General features: G+C 35.5%; 1 protein-coding gene across 1 annotated transcript; it reads left to right on the top strand.

The window, feature by feature from the left end:
* Positions 1-106: 106 nt before the first annotated feature.
* LOC110096712 (zinc finger MYM-type protein 1-like) lies at positions 107-812 on the top strand (the record flags this gene model as incomplete). Its single annotated transcript, XM_020822770.2, has 1 exon — positions 107-812. A coding segment is annotated over exon 1 (706 nt), but the record flags the coding sequence as incomplete, so codon positions are not given.
* Positions 813-1,015: the final 203 nt, after the last annotated feature.

Here is a 1,015-nt window from a genome sequence, read left to right as displayed (position 1 = left end):
TGGCTAAGCAAAGATGATAAGAACAAAAAACAATATAAGATCATGTTAACTGCAACCATTGATTGTGTTAGATTTTTGTTACGCCAGGGATTATCATTTCGTGGGCATGATGAGTCTTCCAATATATTCAGAGAATCGAGGAAATTATTTAGAGCTATTTGACTTTCTAGCTGATCATAATGAGGAAATTAAGACAATAACATCTGCATATGCCAACTCAAATCTGAAGTTAACTTCACCAAAAGTTCAGAAAGAAATATGTATTGCTGCATCAGCTCAAACTTTAACATATATCATGAAAGATATTGGTGACTCGTATTTCTCACTTATAGTTGATGAATCCCGTGATGTTTCTACGAAAGAACAAGTTGCTATTGCTGTGAGATATGTAGATAGGTTGGGCCAAGTGATTGAAAGATTTATAGGCATCAAACATGTCACATCCACTAATGCAGTTACACTGAAGGCAGCCATTGAAGACATTCTAGCCAAACACTCATTGAGCATACAAAAGATGCGTGGTCAAGGTTACGATGGGGCATCCAATATGCGAGGAGAATTCCATGGTTTAAAGGCCCTAATTCTGAAAGATAATCCTCAAGTATTTTATGTTCACTGTTTCGCGCATCAACTACAATTATGTTTGGTGGCAGTGGCAAAGAATCATTGTCAAGTTAAACATCTTTTTGAGTTTACTTCTATAATTATTAATACTATCGGCGCTTCTTGTAAGAGATCGGATGCTCTTAAAAGTATTCAGCATGATAAAGTACTTCTACATCTTAAAAGTGGCAATCTCATAAGTGGCAAAGGTTTTAATCAAGAGACAAATTTGCGAAATCTAGTGATATTCGTTGGAGTTCATATTTTCACTCTTTGATTAGTCTTATGCGTATGTATGCTTCTGTGATCGAAGTGCTAGAGATTATTAAAGAAGAAGGGGTTCATGACCAGCAATCGGTTGAAGCGGGTGTTCTTATTGATATAATGGAGTCTTTTGATTTTATTTTTACAA

This window comes from Dendrobium catenatum, unplaced genomic scaffold, assembly GCF_001605985.2.
Source record: "Dendrobium catenatum unplaced genomic scaffold, ASM160598v2 original_scaffold_104453, whole genome shotgun sequence".
NCBI classification, from domain to species: Eukaryota; Viridiplantae; Streptophyta; class Magnoliopsida; order Asparagales; family Orchidaceae; genus Dendrobium; species Dendrobium catenatum.
Note: the sequence above shows the minus strand (reverse complement) of the source record. Positions and strands in the feature narration are given on the sequence as shown.